This window comes from Grammomys surdaster, unplaced genomic scaffold, assembly GCF_004785775.1.
Source record: "Grammomys surdaster isolate TR1022 unplaced genomic scaffold, NIH_TR_1.0 130, whole genome shotgun sequence".
NCBI lineage: Eukaryota > Metazoa > Chordata > Mammalia > Rodentia > Muridae > Grammomys > Grammomys surdaster.
Genome location: NW_021604588.1, coordinates 6,407,061 through 6,429,984, shown reverse-complemented (window position 1 = coordinate 6,429,984; position 22,924 = coordinate 6,407,061). Strand labels below are relative to the sequence as shown.

The window sequence follows — 22,924 nt, the reverse complement described above, 5'->3', positions numbered from 1 at the left end:
GAGGAACCACCAGACTGATTTCCAGAGTGGTTGTACCAGCTTGCAATCCCACCAACAATGAAGGAGTGTTCCTCTTTCTCCACCTCCTCGCCAGCATCTACTAACACCTGAGTTTTTGATCTTAGCCATTCTGACTGGTGTGAGATGAAATCTCAGGGTTGTTTTGATTTGCATTTCCCTGATGACTACGGATGCTGAACATTTCTTTAGATGCTTCTTGGCCATTCGAGTTCCCTCAGTTGAGAATTCTTTGTTAAGATCAATACCCCATTTTTTAATAGGGTTATTTGGTTGTCTGGAGTCTAATTTCTTGAGTTCTTTGTATATATTGGATATTAGCCCTCTATCAGATGTGGGATTGGTAAAGATCTTTTCCCAATCTGTTGGTTGCTGTTTTGTCCTATTGACAGTGTCCTTTGCCTTACAGAAACTTTGCAATTTTATGAAGTCCCATTTGTCAATTCTTGATCTTAGAGCATAAGCCATTGGTGTTCTGTTCAGGAACTTTTCCCCTGTGCCCAAGTATTCAAGGTTCTTCCCCACCTTCTCTTCTATTAGTTTCAGTGTATCTGGTTTTATGTGGAGGTCCTTTATCCACTTGGACTTGAGCTTTGTACAAGGAGATAAGAATAGATTGATTTGCATTCTTCTACATATTGTCCTCCAGTTGAACCAGCACCATTTGTTGAAAATGCTGCCCTTTTTCCACTGGACAGTTTTAGCTCCTTTGTCAAAGATCAAGTGACCATAGGTGTGTGGGTTCATTTCTGGGTCTTCAGTTCTATTCTATTGATCTTCTTGCCTGTCTCTGTACCAATACCATGCAGTTTTTATCACTACTGCTCTGTAGTGCAGTTTGAGGTCAGGGATGGTGATTCCTCCAGAAGTTCTTTTATTGTTGAGAATAGTTCTCGCTATCCTGGGTTTTTTGTTATTCCAAATGAATTTGAGAATTTCTCTAACTCTGTGAAGAATTGGATTGGGATTTTAATGGGGATTACACTGAATCTGTAGATTGCTTTTGGCAAGATGGCAATTTTTACTATATTAATCCTGCCAATCCATAAGCATGAGAGATTTTTCCATCTTCTGAGATGATTTCATCATTTTTCAATGATGGCTGCAAGAATTTAACTATGTTCTGAACTATGGCTCCTTCTGTTGAGGTTAGTCATGGTATCAGTGGTCCCCATATTTAGTAATTATTGGTGATGTTATAACCCTTTGCTGGTGATCCCTATTTTCACTGGAAAGTATTTTAAAATAAATTCCAGCTATGATTAATATACGTATCTTTTAAAAAATATGGGGGCTTGGAAAGGTGGCTCAGCAGTTCATAGCACATGCTGTTCTTCCAGAGGATCCAGGTTCTAGTCCTAGCAACTGTCTGTAACTTAAATTTCAGGAAATCTGATGCCTTTTTCTGGCCTCTACAGGTTACAGGCACTGGATGTATATGGTACACATACACATATGCATATATATATGCAAAGCATGGATGTATGTAAAATAAAAATTTATTCTTAGATAAGACATTGTCTTATGTAACTGTGTTGTTACTGTGAATTGAACATACCCTCCGTCTTACCATTTAATATCCAACATGTAATCAAACATTCTTATAATTACATAAAAGAATGTGTTTCAACATGCTACATTTGAGTTTATTTCATAAATGTCTTGTAATGTGTAATAACTCATCTCCCCTTTTAAGACCTTAAGTGTGTGCATGTACCTGAAGACAGAAAGCAGTAGTTGGATCCCTGGATTTAGAGTTATAACCAGTCCTAAGCTGACTGGTGGGGGTGCTAGGGGCTAAACTCTGGTCCCCTGCTAAAGAAGACAGCACTTTCAACTACTTAGCCATCTCCCCCAGCCAGTCATCTCCCTTCATGCCACTAAACTGTTAACTAAAGCATGGTCTATAAGAGATCATATGATATAAGGTTACTTTATATTATATTTAGTGACATTATATTATATATAAAAGACTTTAGAATAATTGGGAATCAGTTGGTAAATAAAAAGACAAGTATTTTTTTTATCTGAGGAAGTTAGACCATTTTGCTTGGGCAGAAAGATGCTCTTGGTTTGATGAGAAGTCATAAAATAAAGCTGTGACAAGCTCACTGACTATGGCTCTTGCAGCCTCTGAACCAAGCCTGCCTCTCAATTGCAGCATACTCAAGTCCACATGAATTTCTGCTGGAGAAAACTGATGGCCAGTGTGCTTACTTGCATAAATTAGCTTTTTAAAATTTTCATCAACAATCCCAAGACGAGAATGAGGTGACAGACTTATTTATAAGAAAAAGACTACACACTGTTCCTCCTCATTAATTTATCATTTAATATAAATGCTGACAGAAAGCAGATAAAGACCTTTAGACACTTTCATATATTTACAATCCAAAAGGTGAATCACCTCCTTCTATTTGTTAAAATGAATCCTTTTATCTGCAACTTACAAGAGCCTTAAACCCTAATTAGGAGCAACAAGAGGCTGAGTCAGTTTCCAAGTTAATAAAGGAAATAGCATTTTAACAAAATGTGCCATCTTTAATATAAACAACATGCACACAAATAATACAAAATTAAGAGAGAAGGCCTTAATCTTCTCAAGAATATGCAACAAGTGGTACATGTACTCCTTCAGATCCAGAGTTCGGTAGCCCTAAACACACTCCTAGTTCTTTTTTTCCCACCTCATTTGTTTTGAAGGCTGTTTAAAAATGGAAATATTAAACAGATTAAACAAGACAGGGAATGTTCCATTTCAAACAAGGTTCATTTTCTCCTATATAAAAACAACTTCCAGAAGATAATGCCTCCAAATAAAATCTCACTGTTGGCCAGCCAGTAGGGAGTTGGTCACAGGCTGAAGTCCAACCCATCATTTGTTCTCAATTGGAAACATTTGGAAAATGTAAAATTTCAGAAAATTCATTCATTTAAAAGTCAGCTGTTATTTTAACGTTTAATTTAAAAAAACCTTGTGAGCTGGTGGGTAGAAAATGTCAGAAAACAATAGGGAGCTGAGGCAATGGAAAAATACAGGAATGTAGGAAAACCTTTTAAAACGTTATCTTCTGTAGCACTGATTCTGAGAAGGGAATTCACACTACTCATAAAGCCATCTCTATTCTGACTCAAATCTCATGGCTCCTTTACTAACTTAAGATTACTCATGTTAAGTATACCTCTGCAGGGCACAATCACATACAATCAATACGATTGGTAAATTACATAAGCTCTATCCCAAGCAAATATGAATCAATGTTAAAAGTTATTTTTTAAAAACAAAACAAAAACCTAAGAAAGATCCACCCAAAAAGGTGATAATGAGTGCAGAATGTCTCAGGAGACTGGTGTGAGCCGTGAGACCAACTGACCATAGGCAGGGAAGGGCTGCAGGGTGAAAGGGAAAAGACAACACCATGAAGAGGAACCTCACAACTGGAAAGCATTTAGGTGGGTGAAAAGTTTGTTCATAACCTTAGTTCTCTTCCTGCATTACTCCTGGAGAATCAGACTCATTATAGAGGTGCTGAGGCCTATGACCGTGAAGTTTTTTTTTCTTTTACATCTAGAAGGTGGGAAGACAAAGGATAAGAGAGGATAAATGAAAAGTTAGGGGAAAAAAATCTCAAGACTGTCTTAGCTAAACAGGAAACACAGTTTTAAAGGCTTGTAAGTAGAAGAATACAATTTTATGGGGTGGTTTGGATATTACTGTGAAGTGACAGCTAACAAGGCTACACTAATAAATTATAAAAATGATACTTTAAAAAAGGAGACCAAAACCAAACCCAAACCCCACTATCCACCCAGTCTTGCATCCTTTCCTTGACCTTTCCTGCGCTCACTGGAGCTGGGACCACCTGACAGTTTCCAGTTATAAGATGACTCTGAGTGTACAACCTAACACAGAAGCCAAAGACTTGTGAGCTCTGTCTACATATGTAGCACTAAAAGACATAAAACCAAATGAAGAACTAACCAGAATGAGTCTTCAATACAAAAACAAACAAACAAACAAAAAAACCAAACCAAAATAAAAAAAACAAAAAACAAAAGAAGCAAAGGGTCACCTATCTACTATATAATATACACTAGGACAACAAACTCCACAGGATTTCACTTTTCTAAATACATTTTTCTGACACAGTATTGTCTTAAAGTTTAAGTTTTCCACCTTGGGTTACAACGCCTTACTTTCTTGTGAAAATGAAGGTTACTTTGCTCAAGGTTAAGTTCAGGGAAATTCAGTGTTTGTCTGAAATCCAGAGGCTCTAAGAACAATTCCAGTGCTAAGGGAAGTCCCTTTATTACAATGGGATTCCAAGGGCTCTTAACTCACTTATTCAGTGTAGTATTGAAACCTACATACTGAGAAGACTTACTAGAAGGTGTCACTTGCTCCTGGGGGGTGGCAGTTTCCTATTCTTTATTAATGTAACTAGAATTACCAATCAATTAAAATATGTTACTTATGAAAACACCTTTAGCAATTATAGAAATAAAATGTTAAAATTTCAAATAATGTTATTTCCTGTATCTTTTGAAAAAACAAAACCAGTTCTTCGAAGTGGCTCAGAAAAGCTGATTGAGAATGTTAAAAAAATATGTTAGCACAATTTACCAAAAACTCCCAGCAGGAAATTTTAAAAAGCTGAGCTATATTTTAAAAAAAAAAAAAAAGCCATAGCTGTCCAAAGTAGACTTCAATGTGTTTCTGCAAAACAAGCACTCACTCAGGTAAAATGGTGTCAGTAGTAGACTGCTTGTTGTCTCAGTGAGGTTGTCCAATCTGAGTTTGATTTTCAGGGATGAGATCCCTTTGCAACACTATAAGCATATATTAACAATTAAGATTTTAACACACTTGAACCTTTTAGAAGGCAAGAGTGTAATAGTGTAATACTGCAGTTATTTGCAAGGTCATTACTTCCTCTTGAAAACTAATTAGGCTGTATCTTTTAATAAATCATTATGGATGGTTTTTACACAAAGATTTTACATATTGAGCTCTTTACTTGATTCTTTAAAAGCATAAATGAAAAATATGGTGAAATTTCATTCTCCACCATTTGTACATAAAAATAATAGCAAATGAATCCCATTTAGTGAAAATAAGCTGTCCCTGAACATAAGCCAAACAGGTACTAAGTAACTACAGTAATTGTTTCTCACAAGCATCAAGCTCAGGAAGAATCCCCAGACCCAGGACTTGACCATAGTGAAAATACATTGTCCTGTAGGCACAAGTGAAAGTACAGAAAAACACAGAAGATAGTATTACATCAAGATAATCCCCCAAAGGGAGAGTGAGTTGCTTAAACAAATATTGTCAAGGATGATATTTACTGGTTTAGAGAAACTGATAAATTTTCATTACTTTTACATTTTATAAGGCCAGCTAACCTTAACAGTTAACTGTAGACATTTACACCGCACAATCAACTTACAAATACTACCAGATTTCATAATCAAAATGGCTACTATTTCCCCTAAAACCAAACAGAGTAAAGCACAAGTCTTTGGCGCTCCTTAAAGAAATAGCAAGTTATTATTCTTTGCCAGACCTTTGCTTGCCTGCCAGTAGGGCAAATACCACATCTGTGCATCACTGAGTAATAACGCCATTAGAAAAGGCAACTTCACAGAAGTCATTGGCTAAGCGAATTCATTTGAATGCTCTGTTTAGAAGCAGCAAACTGTCACTGTTACAGATTGGGTAAGTCAAGGGGAAACTGCAGAATGGCAAGGGGTCAGGAAGAAAAGAAAAAAAAAAAAAGACAATCATGGGAAACTTAGAAACTAAATTTCAAGCTCCCACACTGAAGCTCATGGGAGTCTGATGGGATCATGTATCCAAGTAGCACGTGAGAATTGTATCCATCTTCTGCTGTTAGGCAAAAGAATAAATACATGGGAAAAAAAACACAAGGAAAGGAAGATGAGAGAAGGAATGACCCACATTAATGCCGTACGTGCCAGACAAGTTCTTATACATTCTGAGTAGTTGAATATTTGTAATTACTAATAATAGTGTCTTGAACATTGATGTCATTTGAACATCACTACTAGAAACCTATGGTACAAGTTCTGTTTAACTAGAAAAGTAGTAAGAAATGGCTCTTTGGTCACATTCAGACTCTGACTATAAATAGGAGACTGAGCCTAGATATCCCATTCTCAGATCCTTTATCACTTTCCAGAGACTCACTGAAAACAGAATGAGCCAAAGTACTTTTTTATTCACTACAGTTAACATACTGACTTTGTTTCTGAACAAGTATGAATATAATGCTGCATAACCCTTCCAGAATTGTCTGTGTTCATCTGAGATGATTCTTGCTCTTGGATACAGTAAAAAGGAATCATCTTCAGAAGAAACCATTTAAGTGAAAAACCATACATACACATTGCTGATCGTGGTGAGCATGGTGGCATGTGCCTGAAATCCCAGTGTTCATTCACAAGGTTGAAGCAGAAGGATCTTGAGTTCAGAACCAGTGTGGGCTACATGCTAAGACTGTCTTTAAAAGGGCAGGGCTGGTGGTGCAGAAGCTCTACTTCCTATTTGATCGGCTTCATTTTTTAAATGTCTCTAAAGACACAAATAAAAATCAATGCTTTTCAGATTTTAACAAAAAAAGCAGTTAAAAGTCATAAAGTTATGCTTTAATTTATTGTTGCCTCATAACATCGAGTTTGTTAAAGGGGGAAAAAACCCTCCAAGTTGTGAGAGGTTTTATTGAATCCCTAAACCTGCCAGTAGGCACAAATAATACTGTCTACCCCCCCCCCAAAAAAAACCAACCCCAACCACCTAAAAATTGGTAAGGGAAAATAACCAAATAGCAAAATTGTAGGCTCAGTCTTCCACTTTCTACCCAACCCAGAATGGCTACAGAGATGAGGCGTGGGGAACTCATAATACCATTTAAAAGACTAATTTTCTTCCCTAAATAAAAATACACCTAAAAGGGGACTAGTGCACCGCAGCAGAGTGTACATTTTGAGGATTTCATACACTACAATGGAAATTTACTTTTACTCTTAACTCCCAAGAAAACCAATATGCAGATTTTCCCTTAATTATTCCAATTTTTAAAACAACAACAACAAAAACCCATCTGCTTCTAAGACTTAGGAATTATCTTGACATGTTCAAGGGAGATAAGATCCACCTGAATCTGTCTACGAAAGGCAAGAGGCCAATAATGTGGCGTTTTATAGATATACAGAAAAATAAAAATCCTGTCAGACATAACATTTCTTTCCTTATCTCAATAAATAATGAGCAAAGTATAAATGTAAGAGACATTTTATCTTTAAAAAAAAAAAAAAGCCAAAAAAGCAAATGTACAAATGTGTATTTAAAATTAAAAGGAAAATGTATGCTTCAACTGAGAAATGCCTCACCGTCATTCGGTGCCTCTACCTCCCAATCAGTCATCTTATTGCAACAGCTGCGCTCATGCGAAGAAATCTTTAAAACATACCCGATATATATACAGATATAGCCATGTATATGTGTATATATATAATATATATATAAATTTTTATTTAAATAAAAAAGAAAGCTCGAATCCCAAGCCAATATGTGTATATCAAATCCTTGACCAGCCAGGTCTGTAGGGCATAATCAAATTCAATGTGAAATAGTATATAAACACGGTGCCTTGACTGGGCAAATTAAATAATCGCTACTCAAATGAGTGTTCTGTTTGGATATCCTACTGGTAGGCAATGGCAAGACTATTTTTCCCTTCCCACCCCATCCCATTCTTATCCCACCCCCACCCACTTGTTTCAATTAACAAGATGATGGACACAGAGCTTAGACTGAGGTGGCTCTGACCTCAGCAAGAGTTAAGGGTTAAGAATATACGAAATAAGGAAAATAAAACTTTGCTTTTACCCAACCAAAGCAATGCAGTAACTTATTACATAACCAGTGCTTTCTTGTTTAGTAGTATCATCTAGAAAGGGAAACTGACATCAGGCAATCAGAGGGATGGAGTGATTCTACAAAATGGTGCCCCGCTGAACTCATTTTAGAGGGGCTTAGTAAATTAAGCATACAGTGGTAGCATTAGAATATGTGCAGCAGAACTAAACATTTTTAATGTCAGAAAGCCAGGTCTATAAAAACCCACTTCAAGTTTTTTATAGTTATGTTAGTAATTATGAGTACTGACAAGTGATCAAAGCATGAACTATCCTGAAGACTCAGCTTCTATCTGTCAAATCGTTTACACTTTTGAAAGGAAAACAAAAATTCCGTTGAAATAATGTGTCCTTATTTACTGAAGTTCATATCAAGTGTTTTTTTATTTTAATTTAAAGTTTTTCTTCATATGTGTGGTTTGTCTGTGTATATGCACATGCACCCATGTGTGTCTGGTATCCACGAGGGCCAGAAAAGGGTGTCAGGTCCCTTGGAAGTGGAGTTATGGGCAGTTGTGAGCCACCTTGTGGGTGTTGGGAAGAACCCGGGAGAGAAGCCAGTGATCTTCTGCTGAGCCATCTCCAAGTTTTAGAATATGGTTCACTGTCCTGGTGTTTCTATTCTAGGGTTTCAAGAGAAGTTTAATTTGTAAGCACAGTTCGAATTTTCCAACATGAGCTCAACACAGGAGAACAGGCATTGCCTATTTTACTATTAACAAGTTGAAGCTCATTTCTTTTCTTCTTCTGGTTTTCTCCTGCCTCAACATCTTGAGTCCAGGGATTACAGGAATGAGCCATTATGTCCAACTTAGAGTTCATTCTTAAAGTAAAATAATTTTCATTTAAATCTAACTAAACATTGTAAACACTAAATAGGCTTTCAGATTTTATGGAGAGAATGCAAGGAATCCTTAACATGGAAATGTGTGGCTCAAACCATCAACTGCATGTTGACATCTCTGAAAAGTTGAAACTAAAACTTTACCCTACTCAAATAAAGTTTTACTGTTGTAGAAAAAAACCCAAGTATCTATCCATGAAGCTAGTGATCCAGAGGCAGGGCTGGGGTGGGGGGGAATTAAAGAATAGCTCTAATAAAATTAGTTTGCTGCACACTTTCTAACAACCCACTCCGTTACCACAGAATTCTGAGAAACGGTGCATTTTGTCTATTTTAGCTTACAGGGTTGTAGGAGTTGGAAAGGACTGGGAAAAAGGAATTATACACTGGGTATGTAATAATACCAAAATACAAGAAAAACCTACTTCATCAAGATCATACAATTAATCAAACAGAGTGTATATATAATATCTTCTTTTTTTTTTAAAGCCCCGGATCCAAGGCGTCCAAAGTTATTAAAATAAAGTTCATTCACAGAACAAAAACAAATTTAATCTGAATTGCTTGCAGATACTGCTAATTTTCTTTTTCTTAAAATTAAAAAAAAAAATGCATCAATGTGAACTATGTGCAGGTTTGTTTAGTAGTGGTGTTTGTGCACATTGCCTCCAGTGCTTTTCCTGGACTTCACTGACCACTCAGAGAAAAAGTTTAGAAGTTATCCATTTTTCTATCCCTATGCCCCATGAACTGATTAGGAGCAGAAGGTAGAAGCAGGCACCCATATTCTAGGGAGCAGAATTGGAAACACCTCCTGATCTCTGGGAATCACTGTTATCTCCTCCTCCCTCAGGGTCTTCTGACAGGTTCAAAGAGCTGGTCTTGTTTGACAGGAGGCTGAGACTCTCTTGTGTCAAGGCTGATCCATTTGGTACATCACTGTAAATTACATGAAAAAACAGGCAGAACTTTCAGAAGGAGAAAAGCAATTACTCTAAATAAAATCCAATCAATAGGGCATATTATTTGGCACTGTAGAAAAATATGAGGCAGGAGTGGTAGCATATGCCTTTAGTCCAAGCAGAGAGCAGAGATAGGCTGGTCTTTATCAGTTTTAGGTTAGCTTGGTTCCAGGCCAACCAAGGCTAGCTACATAATGAGACTGTCTCAAATAGTCAAAATAAAGATAATGACATAAATAGCTTCCAAATATCGATTATAACTCCTCATCCACACTGTAGCATAAAGCTGATAAACTAAAACTGACAAGCTTCCTATTCTATACATAAAGGTTTTGTCAGCACACAACCTGCATATTTGCTTATACTGCCGCTTACATATTAGAAAACTGAACTAAGAATTACAACAAACAGGAATGGTAGTGACAAGCACTTGAGAGGCAGGGACAGGCGGTGAGACTCCTCCCTCCCCACAACCCCCAACATCCCAAAAGACCTATACCTTAAAACATTTGCTGCCTGGCATTTAAGAAAAAGTGCTACCCTCCTATTTACCTGAGCCTAGGCCAGTGTATAGATTTAAAATAGCCAAAAGCCAAGAAGACAATAACAGGACAATTAGAAATTCTTTGTGTTTGATCTTTTTGTTTTTGAAATAGGCTATTTCTACATAGTTCTGGCTATCCTGAAACTTACAATGTAGACCAGGTTGACCTCAAACTCACAGTGAGTGCTAGGATTAAAGGTATGTGCCACCATGTCCAGCTACATTATAACTTCTTGTGATAGGTAATGAGGAGGTCAAAGGACTATGGATTCAATCAAATCTTCAAATAAGCCAAAGAAAATAAATAAGGATATACAAATGAATTAAATACTGTATTATGGGAGAGATCAAATAAAAACGTGGCTGGGGATGGCCTAATCCCACCCTGTCTCAAAAGACCAACAAACCCCAATCTAACCCTACAACACTAGCAAGGCGAAGTGTTTTGTATATAACTGAAGGGGGTTGGGCACAAAACCCTGGAATAAAGTTTAATGGTAAAATATGTGCTTATTTGTAAGGGTCTGAGTTCAATAGCCAGCATGAAAATGAAATAAAAACAGTAACAATATAATGGGAGGTAGGTTGGCTTTTAATCATTTTTTAAATTTTAATTTTTATAGTGAGTATATATTATGTTTTGTAATTCAAAAGCATAAGACTACACTTAAAGCAATGAGAAGAAGGAAATGTAACCAGAAAATGTATTTGCTAGGAATTAACAGATAATTGAGCCCCAGTAAAGTGCTAAGTTTTGTGTATACATGTGTTTTGATAGTCTCACTTTGCAGTCCAGACTGACCTCAAATTCCTCTCTTCCTACCTCAGCCTCTCCAGTGCCCATAGCTATATCCTACTCCAACTTCTAAAGTAAAATTTTAATTTTAGGTTTAGGAAAAACATATTCTTTTCTACAGAGAGTGTTTCAAGATAGCCAGGGCTACACAGAGAAACCATGTCTTGAAAAACACCAATGTATATATTCATATTCTTTTCTCTGTACAAAAAATAGATATTTTAAGAATCAAAACATATTCACACTTTGCGTATGGTCAGGTAATAAAATTATTTCTCTCTCTAGTTGTAAAAGTGTTCCTCCCTTTACCTGAATGTCATTGTAAGGTCCTCAGTGGGGACCTTGTTTTGCGGCTCTGGCTGTCCATTTTCTGCTTGCTTACTTGTACCCAGTTTGTTTTTCATGTCTACAGAACACTGGTTCTCCTTAAAAGAAGAGGAAATAAAGTCAGTAATCTATGGTGTAATGGGTTAGACCAAATTCACACAAAACAGACTGATGATCAAAAAAAAAAAAATCATTCCTATTTCACTAAGAATTAACAACAAAAAAACAGGTAGATGAGATAGTATACACAAAAGTATAACAGTACAACCCACCTTCTCACTATCTTTTGAAAATGCTACATACTAGCATGAAAAACAGCACAGAGAACAGTGTACAAACTATATCTCCTTTATAAAAGACCATGAAAAGTAATGTTTTATTGTATAAACATATCTTAATATTATAGAGTCCAAAAGAGTAAACATCATCCCATCTGCTTTCCTAATGAGTACATTAAACAGAAACTTTAAAATTTCCAATTAATTGCCTTGTTTTCTCCAAAGTCTATGACGAAGGACAAACTTAAAACAACAGGAACTAAGAGAGGAATGATACCACCAGATGACAACTCATCTTATTAGAATACCCTAAATATTAGTCATTCCTCAAGGTACCTGGAACCAGCTCCAGATGACTCTAAACTCGAGAGTCACAGAGTTCAATTCACCTTCCTCCCTTCCCTACCACCAGGACTCACCATACTCAATTCCCGGGTCCTCTTCCCAATTTCCCTTTCCACCTGATGCAGTTCCAAGCTTAGCTGCTCACTTGAGATCATTCCAGGCCATTTTGGAGGCAGTGGAGGGGGCTGTGGTTGGCTTGCCAGGGTGTTCACCTCCCTCTGTAACACTAGCCGGTTATTAACAGCCTAGTGCACAAAGCCAAGCACACACATAACTCAGCATACCTCATGCCACATAAAAAAAACCAACTTTACTCAAAGTATTTTACCACTAAGCTAGCCACAAGTTTGCAGTTAAAACAATCCAACTATAAACATATTCTGCTTTAGTAGCACTTGAGAAAAAATAGCTTTTAAAAGATGTATTTTAGCCGGGCGGTGGTGGCGCACGCCTTTAATCCCAGCACTTGGGAGGCAGAGGCAGGCGGATTTCTGAGTTCGAGGCCAGCCTGGTCTACAGAGTGAGTTCCAGGACAGCCAGGGCTACACAGAGAATCCCTGTCTCGAAAAACCAAAAATAAAATAAAATAAAAAAGATGCATTTTATTTTTGAGAGAGAGAGAGAGCATAAGTTGGTGTGTACACATTACATGTAAGTGCAGATGCCTATGGGTGCGAGAAGAGAGTGCTGAATCCTCAGGAGCTGGAGTTACAGGCAGTTGTGAAACAGGATCCAAACTTGGATCCTCTGCAAGAATAGTAGACATATCTCCAGCACCAAAAATAATTTATTTTTTTTTCTATTTCAAAGAGAAATCAATTATAAATGTGCACCTTTCTTTCTGATTGCTATTTTCCAAACTATAAATTCTGCATTTTTTTTTCTATAAAAACTCAATGTTCTTGAGGTAGGATTTTTCCTTTCTCCCCCAAGTACTACTCTCAGACAATATTCTTTTTCTATTAGTCAAGAATTAACTTTAGTTCTGAGTTCTCTAAAGAATATATATCTATACTAACACTTAAGCAAAGGTTTTAAAATTCTGTGCTTTACTGTATCTCAAAAATTACTAATTAATGAGCCGGGTGGTGGCGCATGCCTTTAATCCCAGCACTTGGGAGGCAGAGGCAGGCAGATTTCTGAGTTCGAGGCCATCCTGGTCTACAGAGTGAGTTCCAGGACAGCCAAGGCTACACAGAGAAACCCTGTCTCGGACGAAAAAAAAAAAAAATTACTAATTAAGGAGACTGGAGAGGTGTTTTGATGGTTAAGATCAGATACTGCTCTTGTTGAGGCCCTGGGTTCTATTCTCAGCATACATGTCAGGAGGTCTACAACAATCGCTGTAACTCCAGCTCCAGGCAGATCTTCCAACATCTGTATTCATGTGCACATACCACCCCACAAAATACATATACAGATGAAAGAAAATTAACTAATTTAACAAACTAGGGAACCCTTCAAAACTAGAGCACAAAATAGGTGCAGTGCTGAACACCTGTAAACTCAGTGTAAGTACGAATGTGGCCAACACAGGAGAGTCTGAGTTTGAAGCCAGGTGGGCTATACAATGGTACTCTACATCAAAATTCTTGATACAAGAAAAAAGTATCTGTAGGTCTGTACCTCTAGTCCACGGAGCTGGGTCTGCTGGCTGATCTGATGGTTCAGTTGCTGCAATTCTAGCCGTAATTGTTCTCTTTCAGCAGACAGAAGGGGTTTTCCATGACTGACCACTTCTGCCATAGACATTTTCTCCCTTTGGTAAGAAAGGAAGAAACCATGAGGTAAATTTTGTGTATACAAAGCAAGGAAAGCTAAATGCTCCAAATATTTATACCAAGTAAAAAGAATGGCGATACCTCTCAATGAAGTGTCCCTGAGGAGGTAGGTTTGGATGAGGTGAGTATGGAGAGTCTCCCCAGCCACCATGAGCTCCATATGCACTGTAATCTGTAAAGGAACAGTTTATTGTGGTTTTATTATGACGTAATTTACTAGTTTGATTCATCTAAGGTACTATAATCGAAAAGGCAAAGGCACACTGTATATGTATATGTAGAAAGCTATCTGCCAAAATGACAATGCTATTATTTGTTTTTTCCACACTGAACCTTCAGTTTTTACATATTTTCTTTTCACTGTGTGCACATGAGTGTTTGAGATGAGGGTTGGTATCATATTATCTTCCCAAAGAACCAGGATTACACACACACACACACACACACACACACACACACACACGCCTAAATTTCATGTGGGTACTGGGGATCCAAATTCAAATCTTCTTTATCTAGCCAGTCACCTCCTCAGACTCCAAGAATCTTACTTTAATAAACAATGAAATTATTTAAGATAAAAGCCACAAACAATTCTTCCCTTTTCTTTCTTTTGAGACAGGATCTCTAGTCCAGAACAGCCTTGAAATCACTATATACCTGAAGCTGCCTTCTCTCTCTCTCTCTCTGTCTCTGTCTCTGTCTCTGTCTCCAGTTTGGATGACTGGCATGTGCCATAATATTTGGTTTCTGTGAATCCAGAATCCATATATTAGGCATACACTCTATCAACTGAGCTACACCCTAGCCCCCAAGTAGTCTTAATATATAAAGATTTAATTTTAGTTTACACTCCTAAAAGTGCCCGACGTACAATTACTTTCTTACAGGAAAAGTTTAAAAATCATTGTCTTTAAGAGTCTTAAAAGCACTGATAGAATTACACTGAGAATCATGATTACTACTCTAGGATTCTTACCAGAAATGTTAATAGATTTTGTGGGTGCTCCCTGAGGTGCGATAGCTTGCATTGGGCCAGCACCCTGATACAGTGTTTTAGATGTTCGAGAGATGGCACCAAATCGAGATACTGTTGGTCGGTCTCCAAATGGGATGAGATCATCATCACTAGTTTCCACTGCTCTTCTCTGAAGATCCAACCTCTGGTCTCTCATTCCTTTACTTTCTACATTCTGACAAAAAGCAAAAGTGAGATGATACTTAGCATAATTTCCACTAGCTCTGTAAAGGGGTTAATAAGAGTATGAGCTCTTATTAGTAAGAATAAGTCTTTAGTTGTCTTTGGATGTCATATAAAACATTGGTTTTAGATCACAGTAAGAATTATATGACCAACTTTGAGTACAGACAGATGATAGTAGATGACAAATCTACCCATTCCTAAGTAATATGTACGAACATTAGCTTGTCAAGCAAGCACTTTACCACTGAGCTATATATCTAGCTCATATACCAATGCTTGAGAGGCACTGAGTTAAGACTTCTTTCACATATCCAGAAAAACTTTTAATGGCATCTATACTAAGTTAGTAATTTTGTTATCTTTTTCCTGATTTAACAAAATTAATTTTACTTTGCTAATGTTACTTCAGTGTGATAACCCTTTTGAAAGCACCTTACATTACTATTCTATTTCAACTCATTCTGGTAAAAGACTTCCTGTGATGTAGAAGCATACATTTGCTCACTGAAGTACACTGAAAGTTTTGTTTCAACTTAATTTCACCTTATTTGATGCTGGGAACCGAGCCCAGGACCTTGCTCTGTCATACTCCCAGTCCCCTTGCAGGTTTGTTTTTTATTTAATTATCTTTTCTTACTCTGGCCTGTCATCTATTTGAACTGGTTTTATCTTGAACCAGCTAGGTAAACATCTATGAAAACGTACACAAATCAGCAGGGAACCTTCAGGGATTAACAGGGAAAATGTTGTCAAGTGATACCTTTAATCCAGCAATACCACTGATTTCCTTCCTTCCTTCCTTCCTTCCTTCCTTCCTTCCTTCCTTCCTTCCTTCCTTCCTTCCTTCTTCCCTCCCTCCCTCCCCTCCCTCCCTCCCTCCCTCCCTCCCTCCCTCCCTTTCTTTTTTAGAAGACAGAGTCTCACTATGTTATCCACCATCTCTGTGCTCCCCTCCTCACCCCCAGCACTTAGATTAAAGGTGTTCAAAACCACATTCAGCCTTTTTAAAAATATATATATATAGTTCAAGCTGGCTCTGACCTTATCATCCATTTGGCCAGGAATACATGTCTAAGCATAACTTTCATAGATGTGCACAAAGAGTCTCTACAAAGCGTCCATTAACACTACATAGGGGCTAGAGAGATAGCTTAGCAGTTAAGAGAGCTGCTTCTTGCAAAGGACCAGGTTCTAATCCCAGCACCCACATGGTACCTCATAACCATCCCTACCTCTAATTCCAGGATATCTATCTAATGCTCTTTGACTTCTGAGGATGTCAGATACATATGTGAAACACTGACATACATGTGAGCAAATCACTCATACATATAAATATAAGCAAACCAAACCAAAAAAAAAAAAATCTTTAAAACATGAAGTGAAAAAGTATACATAACGGTAAAAGAGCATTTAACATTGATCTATAACTGTAGCTACTGGTGAGGCTAAGAAAAGAGCTCCACAAGCCTGAGATTAGCTTGTGCTAAGCACAGAGTTATTTCAAAGCCAACCCAAAACTTAGTGAGGCGCTTTCTCAAAAAGGAAAGAGTAGCAGCTGAGTGCAGTGGCACTTGCCTAGAGTCCCAGATACTCTGTGGGATGAGACAAGAGGGGTTCTTTATGCAAGAACAATACAGAAAAACCCAGTGGGTTTTTTGCTTAAAAAAAAAAAAAAAAGTAGTGTGCAGTGTGCAGTGTGTGTGTGTGTGTGTGTGTGTGTGTGTGTGTATGTATGTATGTATGTATGTATGTGTATCTAAGCAATAAAATTTAAACTCAGGGAAGAGGTTACTTACTGACAGGGAGGAGTAATCGAGAAAAATGAGATTAGGGAGGTTAACTACTTTTGCAAAGTTTTATTGTTATGAGGTGAAATTAATATGTGAAGTACTGATACAGAAATACAGAAATATTAAACCTTGAGTTGCTAGCTACACAGCTATTATAGTCTCATTTAAAATAAAAAATACTCATTAAAAAATATTTTAGATTTCTTTACCTAATAAATTAACTAAGTTGGTGGTTTAAACTTAAGACTTGTAAGAAGTGAGTTTTAGCCGGGCGGCGGTGGCGCACGCCTTTAATCCCAGCACTTGGGAGGCAGAGACAGGCGGGTTTCTGAGTTCGAGGCCAGCCTGGTCTACAGAGTGAGTTCCAGGATAGCCAGGGCTACACAGAGAAACCTTGTCTCGAAAAACCAACAACAAAAAAAAAGAAGTGAGTTTTAATTTATTTGGTACCCAGGTGCTAGGATTAAAGTTTAGAAGTACCACTGCTGGGAAAATTATTTTAATTATGTGTCTTTGTACATCTGTGTGTATATATACACTGAGTAGGTGCCCACAGAAGCCAGGAGGGCACTGGATCATCTGGAGCCAGAATTATAGATGGCTGTGAACTGCCCAACAGGAGGGTTGGGAACAGAACTCAGTTCCTCTGCAACAGCAATGTGCTCTCTTAAACACTGAGCCATCTCTCCAACCCCGAAATCTAGGATCTTGATTAAATACTTAAAATGATTTAACTTGGGTTCTGGACAATTGTTGGGAAATTGCTACCTAAAATGCTATATAATAAATATTCTTCTTTGTCAAGATAATAATATATTTTATACTTAAATGAAACAAAAACAAAGCCCAATTAGCTGTTCCTATAATTTAATAGATGAGAATTAATGTATCTAGATTTGTATTAATTATGCTTAGCCATTACACATACCATCATTTCCACACTCCCTGCTGCCACAACATCTTTGGGTTTTGCATCTTTGGTTCCAATGTAGGAGCCGATGGTATCACATGACCAAGGAGAATATTGGCTATAGTCATTTGCTTTGTATTTTCCAGCTACCTTCAAGTCTTCATCCAAAAACTATAGATAAAGGGGGGAAAAAACAGGAAATGGGTCTATGAGTTAACAAAACAGAAGAAGTGGGGAACGTCTAGACCAAATTAAAGCAATATAGTGATAGTTATTTGATTATTAAGTGTCAGAACATATTTTTATAGATTTAAAAATGTGAAGATTATTTTAGCCTTCATATTTGTTATTGGCAGCTAAAGAAAGAAAGAAAGAAAGAAAGAGAGAGAGAGAGAGAGAGAGAGAGAGAGAGAGAGGAAGGAAGGAAGGAAGGAAGGAAGGAAGGAAGGAAGGAAGGAAGGAAGGAAGGAAGGAAGAATTTCAACATCCTTCAGCAAATCAAGCTAGGATCTTAACAACTTCGCTCATCATTCCCTCCACTATCTTAGATAAGGTCAACATTTCAGCAAATCATGCCGTACATTTGCTAAGTTGCCGTCAATGTGCTTTAGTAACACCTCCAGTAAGTGAGAGCATTTTTTGCATCTCAGATGCTTTATGAGGTAGGTAGTAATGCAACAACTCTTTGCTGATACTTCTTCAACTGCCTTGAATACATTCTGGCCCAAGGTTGACTCAGTTAAGTAAAAGAGTAAAATGCATCATTTTTATCTTCTTGACTAAAGTTCTGTGATTATCCAACAACAATATTCCATTCCAAGGCCAATGTATTTTTTGTTAAATTGTAATATTTATACTTTTATAATGCTAAAATATTTCAAAAAGCCCTAGTTCATGTAGAACAGCTAACTTTTAGACTATACTAATACCTAGCAAATAGGCTCTTCTATCTGAATGTTATATATTATGCAGCTATGAAATTTACATCAATATTGATACCCCCAAACCAAAACCAATCCACAACTCCACACCACTCCAACAAACGTGTTCGTGCACATAAGAAAGTTGAAATAGATAACAAAATTGTTGGTTGTTATAGGAAGCGGGAATTTGAAGAAAGTATTATTTCTATGTCATGTATTTCTGTAATGTATAAATTTAGGACAACTATATATAGGCTGCTTATAATCAGAATAGAAGCTTAAATATAGAGCTAGCCAGGTGTGGTGGTGAATGCTATTAATCCTAGCACTCTGACAGACAGAGGTGCTATGAACTCCAGTTTAGATTACCTTCATACATTAAACAAGTTACTATTTATTGTGTATAATAATCTTCACTTTATTGTATTTTTAAATGGTGTCTTGAAATGGTAGCTCAGGGTGTCACCACCACATCTAGCTTTCACCTTCCAGTTTTCATTGCTTATCATATACAGTTTGTCAGTTGGCAATGTTGTTTAGACTCACAATTTTACATATAAAGAATGTAAAACATTCCCCAACACACACACACACGCACACACCTCAAGACAGGGTTTCTCTGTGTATCCCTGGCTGTTCTAGAATTCACTCTGTAGACCAGACTGGCCTTGAACTCACAGAGATCTACCTACCTGCCTTTGCCACCCAAGTGCTGGGATTAAAGGCATGCACCACCACTACTCAGCTATTACACATATTCTTACACATATTATTTGATTTGGAAAACAAAAAAACCTGTACACCAATAATATATATATATCTCAAATGAATAAAGTATGAGACAAGGTTTCATGTGTCGTAGGTTGGACGCAAACTAGTTATGTAGCCAAGGATGATCTAGAGCTTTTGATCCTCCTGCCTCCTTGCCCAATTTACAAGGCATTATGGATTGAACCTAGAGATTTGTGCACGCTAGGTAAACACTCTTCCAACTGAGCTACAGTCTCAGCTCAGGCTGTCTAATTAAAAAACAAATATAATTGATAAATCCCTGGAAAAACTAACCATTGAAAAAATATTAGTGTCAGAAATGAAAAAAAAAAACAAGGACAATACACATTCATGATATCTATAAGCAATGTTTTGCTGGGCATAGTTGTCCACACCTGTAATCCAAGCACTTGGAAGGCTAAGGTAGGAGACACTGAATTTGAGTCCAGCTTGAGTGAATTCAAGGTGAACCTAGTCTAAAATGTGAGATTCTGTTTCAAAACACCCCAATCCAAAACAAATCTATTAGCACTATTTTATACAAACATAAACGTAACACTCAAAATTATGGCACTATGGTACATAAACCAAACACCCCTTATAATTTTTACCATCTACCCATATTTGTTCATCTTTCCTATTTTTTTACCCACACTATTGGTTTCTTCATTGCTAAATTAAAAATACATCTTAATTTATGTCTCAATTATTTAAAAATTTAAAGAACTAAACTCCCAGCTCCCAACACATATATCAACTTTTGAATTGACTACTAGGAGAACCTAAACCAACAAGTCCAGACTTCAGTAAAACACTCTACTGAATTAGGGATCAGCCAGATGGCTCAAGTGAAGTATGTGCCATGCAAATCTGACAACTTAAGTTTGGATCCCTGAAACCAAAAACTGACTTCTATCTCATGAGCCGCCCTCTCACCTCCACACATGCCCACCCACATCCCCCAAGACACACAAAATGAATGAATGAATGAATGAATGAATGAATGAATGAATAAATAAATGCAGTACTGGTATAAAGACAGAAATAGACCAATGAAACGAGATATTTCAGAATCATAGTTGGTTATCTATTATTTTCTCAAGACAGTAGTGAAGGCTGGCTTCTGCTTCAGTATCCTACTGTGTTAGAACATATGACATCACCACATCCACCTTAATTAACTAGTTATAGAAAAGCTGACTGTAGGACACTGAAAAAAGGATGCTAAAATCAGGAAATAGTATAAGGCCAATGAGCTATTCCTACAGAGGGAAAAATGGACCTTGATTCTAACAGTTCATTTAATAAATTTTAAATGAGTTATGAATCTAAATGTATAATAAAACAATGAGTCTCTGGAAGAAACCCAGAAAATAGCCTCATAATTTTCAAACTTGATAAACATTCCTTTGGAAACAGATTTCTCTCTCTCTCTCTCTCTCTCCCCCTCTCTCCCTCTCTCCCTCTCTCCCTCTCTCCCTCTCTCCCTCTCTCCCTCTCTCTTTCTTTCTTTCTTTTTCCCCCAAAATAGGTTTCTCTGTGTAGCCCTGGCTGTTCTGGAACTCACTCTGTAGAGCAGGCTGGCCTCAAACTCAGAGATCTGTCTCTGCTTCCTGGGACTAAAGGTATGTGCTACTACTGCCTGGCTCTTATAATTTGTTAGACAGGCTACAATAAGTGATAATGGTAAACTAATAAGCAAGATTAAAAATAATATGCTTACTTCCTCTTGATGGAATGCAGGAGGCAATGTTGGTGAAGGTGCAAAAGGAGGTGGGGAGATGACTTTTCTTTCCTCTAGCTGGGCCATTATTTCTTTCCGCCTTCGATGTAGTTCATCCAGACTAGGATGGGGTTGGGGAGGAGGAAGTCGACTATAAGGAGGATCCTGGTAATTGAAAGAATATTTAAAACTGACCAAGAAAACCAAAGCTCATTTATTTTATATATATATTTTTTTTCAGGCAAAGAATATATATATATACCCATCATAACATCTAGAAATATCAACACTAAAAAGAATAAAGTCAACTCAAACTCTCTCAAGATCTTCCAAATTTCCCTTAGTATACAAATGAAGAATGTTTAGATTTATATTTTTGTTTTTTAAAATAATAACTTCAAATTTCAGGACCAAGAAGATGGCGCATCAGATAAAAGCACTGTCTTGGCTTGCAAACCTGACAACCCAAGGCTGATCTCTGGAAACCATGGGGCATACATGTAATCCCAGGACTGTTATGGTGATATGGGAGGAATAAACAGAAGCCAGAAGCTTGCAGACAAGCTAACCTGGAGTATTCTGAGCAGCAACAAGAAAGATTCCACCTAGCAATGTGGAAAGTAAGAACTTATACTCAAGAGTTATCCTCTTACCTAAGTGTGCTGTGGTATACATGTACCTGTGCTCTCTTTCACATACCAATTATACATAGATATATGAAAAGGAAATTAAGTCTAAGTAAGAAAAAAAAATACAGCATACCCTGGGGTATGAAGGTCTGATCTGAGCTGGATGAGGAGCCACTGGGTAGTAACCCTCTACTTGTTGGTATCGTTCTCTGGACTCAGGTACATAGGATGGCACTGCTGCAGATGGAATGTCAATGGGTATAGGGCTTTCCCGGAACATCTCCTCTCTTGTATAAGACTGAGCAGGATATACACGGCGGCCATCGTAGTGAGGTGGGTACATAGGTGGGTACTGTTGTGGCTGTGTGCCATACTGAGAGTTTATGACACGATCTTGGAGGTAGGGTGAATAATGATCCAAGTATGGAGGACCAGGTTCAGGAGCAGATGGTGGAGGTCGGACAAAGCGGGACACACATGGTGGTGGAGTATAGTACATACCTGTACAATATAAAAGAAGAACCCAAAACAATAATGAGCTCATCTGTTTTTCTATATAAGCTTTTTTCCCTTTAACACATGAAAACACAGCGGGGAGATGGTAGCATACATCTTTAATCCTAACACTCGGGAGGCAGAGGCAGGCAGATATCAGAGTTTGAGGCGATCCTGGTCTACAGAATAGCCAGTTTACACACACACACACACACACACACACACACAAAACCAAAACTGAAACCATTAAAACACTTAAGTATTAATAATCTACTTATTTTTGATAAACTTTCACACTACTTGTATAGTTACAGTAGCTTTATGACAATTAGAAAGCAAATATTTTCCTTAGGGTCAGGAGCACAGCTCAGTGGTGGAGTGTTTGCCTGAATTGGCAAGGTCCTGAAATTCAATCCCAGGGAAAAACCTCTTTTTTCTTCCAAATAACAAATAATTATTGAAAATAAATGGAAAAGATCAATATACATATAGTCTAAAATAGTAGACTTTCTTCTAGTTTGTCTTAATACAATACAGTTACTGGAAATTAAAAATTAAATTTCACAAGAATCCTTGAAACTCAGGTTTACTTTAGTTTTAACTCTGTCGATTTTCATATCCAAGATTGCATGCATACTAGACA

The 22,924-nt window shown here is 37.4% G+C and overlaps 1 protein-coding gene across 2 annotated transcripts in view; it reads right to left on the bottom strand.

Moving 5' to 3' along the window:
* Positions 1–5,347: 5,347 nt before the first annotated feature.
* The window catches only part of Rc3h1 (ring finger and CCCH-type domains 1), a 69,204-nt gene continuing 51,627 nt past the window's right edge, over positions 5,348–22,924 (bottom strand). Inside the window, exons 12-21 of one of the 2 annotated variants that reach the window (XM_028758913.1) lie at positions 21,920–22,287; positions 21,158–21,322; positions 17,759–17,911; positions 14,813–15,026; positions 13,918–14,008; positions 13,682–13,814; positions 12,130–12,300; positions 11,415–11,530; positions 9,615–9,742; positions 5,348–7,498 (exon numbers count right to left, since the gene is read on the bottom strand). In XM_028758913.1, the coding sequence (XP_028614746.1) occupies positions 7,485–7,498; positions 9,615–9,742; positions 11,415–11,530; positions 12,130–12,300; positions 13,682–13,814; positions 13,918–14,008; positions 14,813–15,026; positions 17,759–17,911; positions 21,158–21,322; positions 21,920–22,287 (1,553 nt within the window). In that variant the 3' untranslated portion in view covers positions 5,348–7,484. Of the gene's footprint in view, positions 9,743–11,414; positions 11,531–12,129; positions 12,301–13,681; positions 13,815–13,917; positions 14,009–14,812; positions 15,027–17,758; positions 17,912–21,157; positions 21,323–21,919; positions 22,288–22,924 lie in introns of both variants that reach the window. The other variant, XM_028758906.1, reaches the window with a different exon arrangement.